Source organism: Eimeria mitis, genomic scaffold, assembly GCF_000499745.2.
Source record: "Eimeria mitis Houghton genomic scaffold, Emh_scaff367, whole genome shotgun sequence".
In the NCBI taxonomy this organism is placed as follows: Eukaryota; Apicomplexa; class Conoidasida; order Eucoccidiorida; family Eimeriidae; genus Eimeria; species Eimeria mitis.
This window is the reverse complement of record NW_013572010.1, coordinates 19,790-22,659: the sequence shown is the minus strand read 5'-3', so window position 1 is coordinate 22,659 and position 2,870 is coordinate 19,790. Positions and strand designations below refer to the sequence as shown.

Below are 2,870 nucleotides of genomic sequence, written 5' to 3'. Positions count from 1 at the left end.
TATATATATATATATATATATATATGTATATATATATATGTATATATATATACATATGTATATATATTGTGTGTGTTCAGGGTGTGGCGAGTTTGTTGCGTGAGCTGTCTAGTGACGTGGCGATGGGTTCTTCTGTTGAGGACGAAGACGAGGAGTCTCTGTCTTCGTCTGTGCCCTCTGAGGGTTCAGCAGCACCAGCAGCAGCAGCAGCAGCAGGAGCAGCAGCAGCAGCAGGAGCAGCAGCAGGAGCAGCAGCAGGAGCATCGGTGGTGGTGGCTGAGGCGGAGACACCGCCGTCTGGGGTAGAGGAGCTTGAGCCTGCTGTGTTTGGTGATGCTCTCTTATCTGCTGTTTATCTATGCTGGCAGGTGTATGCAACATTTGCTGTTGCTGCTGCTGGTGGTGCTGCTGTTGCTGCTCCTGCATCCACTGGTCCATCTCCTTCGGGGCCTTATCCTATATCATCTGCAGCAGCTGCAGCGGCTGCAGCAGGCAGCAGCAGCAGCAGCAGCAGCCGCAGCAGCAGCAGCAGCAGCAGCAGCAGCAGGGGCTTTGTCTCCTTTCCTTGGTGGCCATTGGTCCCTCTGCGTGTAAAGATAAACCCGCTAGCGTATGCAGCAACTTTTGAGGTTTTGGGTGTTTTCTTTCGCAGCGCATTGAAGGCAGCAGAGAGAGCAGCAGCAACAGCAGCAGCAGCAGCAGCAGATGCAGCAAGAGCTGATCCAGGTGGACGATGGGATAAAGCAAATGGTGCTGCTGATGCTGCTGCTGCAGCAGCAGCAGCAACTGCAGCAGGAGTTGCTGCGTTCCAGCTTCTATGGCCCCCACACCCACGAGAGCTGCATAGAGCTTTACTATGGAGATTTCAATTCCTTATAAACAACACAGATTCTCTTCGTTTCCTCTTGCCGCTGCTGAGCCGCCCCCGGCTCCCCCGTCTCTGCTGCCCCAGCCCGCTGCCTACAGCGGAGCTCCCCCGCACCGCAGCAGCAGCAGCAGCAGCAGCAGCAGCAGGAGCAGCAGCAGGAGAAACAACGAATGGAGATGATGATGGTGGTGATGATGGAGCCCTGCTGCAGCACAGGCACAGCCGCTGTGTCTTCGGCCCCCTTGTGGCGGACCGCTCGCGGCCCCTTGACTCTGCATGCACATGGGGGCTCATGAAGAGCTGCTGCAGCAGCAGCAGCAGCATAAACACCACCACCACCACCACCAGCTGCAGCAGCAGCAGCAGCAGCAGCAGCAGCAGCAGCATGGGTCCACCTGTGCCTGTACTGGAGCGGCTGGTGAGCCGTGTGCGAGAGTTTTTGCTTCCGTTTCACCACAACTGGGCGTTTGGTGCTTCAATACTATATCAGAAGATACAGCTGGATAGGAGGAGAGGGGGGGATGCATGCAGCGCAGAGGAGCGTCTATACACCCCGCCCTCTGTGGCTCAGCAGCTGGCTTGGGGGGCCGTTGCTGCCCCCAGGGACGTGCTGCTGCAGCGGCACTGGGGGGCCCTCGCTACCCTCCTAGCTCTACGCGGCCTGTACCCTGAGGCCCCCCAGCCTCAGGACCAGCGCACGTTCTGTCCGCGTGTGGGTACTGGTAGTCTGTCTCTGGGGCGTAGTTTGCCTGGTGGTGCTGCAGCAGCAGCAGCAGCAGCAGCTGCTGCTGCTGCTGCACCCGAAGATATCAATGGGTCTGATGAGGATCTGTCTCTGCTGCCGGAGACAGAGTTTTCTTCTTCTCTCGTGAATCAGCTGTCGCAGCAGCTGCTGCGTATCCCTGCTGCATCGCTGCTTGCTGCTGAACGTTGCTTCTCTGTAGAGCTGCGGGGGGAGGGGGCCCAGGACCTGGGGGGCCCCTATGCTGAGGTGTTGAGCGCTGTATGTGACGACCTGCTAGGCAGCAGGCTGCTGGTACCCTCCAGCAACGCCCGCGCGGGTGTGGGTGAGGGGCGAGACTTCACGGCCATCAACCCAATGCTGCGGGACCTGCTAGTCCCTGCTGCTGCAGCAGNGTCTCCCTCTCCTCTTCCTTCTCTGGTTGCTGACGCTCCCCCGTTGCTGGTTGCTGCTCCTGAGCTGAGTTCTTCTGCAGCAGCAGGTGCAGCAGCAGCAGCAGCAGCAGCAGGAGCAGCAGGAGGAGGAGGAACTGCAGCAAGAGCAGCAAGGGATGGACCAATGGCGCTGGTGCTGCCGCACGTGCAGCAGCAGCAGAGTGCATACAGTGCTCTGGTTGGGTCGTTGCTGGATGGAGATAAAGAGGATGAGGAGAGCTTGCTGCTGCGGTTCTGGGGTGTATACGGGCTTACAGTGTACGGGCGCAACGTGGCCCGCGCGCTGCAGGCCGTGGGTGTGCTGATGGGCTGCGCGGTGACCTCTATGAGCCCCCTCAATATGTCCTTCACTCCAGCTGTATGGTCGATGCTGCTGGGGCACCAGCCCCCACCAGACCTGCTGCTGCAGCAAGACTTGCTAGCAGCAAAGCATCTACGCAGACTGCACGCACCCATTGCTGCTGCTGCTGCTGCTGCTGCTGCTGCAGCAGCAGCAGCAGCGGGTGCATCCGCTCCAGGAGACGAAATGCTTCCATCAGCCTCAGGCAACAGCCCTAACGAGACAGTCTCATCAGCAGTTGCTGCTGCAGCAGCTGCAGCAGCTGCAGATGCCGCAGCAAAGGCTGCTGCAGCAGCGGGTGAGGATGAAGAAGAAGCCCGAGAAGAAGCTGCTGCTGCTGTGCAGGTGCTGCTGCAGCGCGGCGCCTGCATCGATGACTCTGTCGGTAGGCCGCTGCCCCTCGCCCCCTCTTGGGATCGTCTCCGTCTGTCTCCTCAAGACCTCCCGGCTATACTAGACATAGAGCAGTATGCGAAGGTAAGCTGG

General features: G+C 59.1%; 1 protein-coding gene across 1 annotated transcript in view; it reads left to right on the top strand.

The window, feature by feature from the left end:
- Positions 1-122: 122 nt before the first annotated feature.
- Positions 123-2,870, top strand: part of EMH_0009740 (Zinc finger SWIM domain-containing protein 5, related) — a gene marked incomplete at both ends in the record, with an annotated part of 4,135 nt that continues 1,387 nt past the window's right edge. The window contains 2 exon segments of the mRNA XM_013498731.1: positions 123-2,004; positions 2,008-2,861. Of these exon segments, the coding sequence (XP_013354185.1) occupies positions 123-2,004; positions 2,008-2,861 (2,736 nt within the window).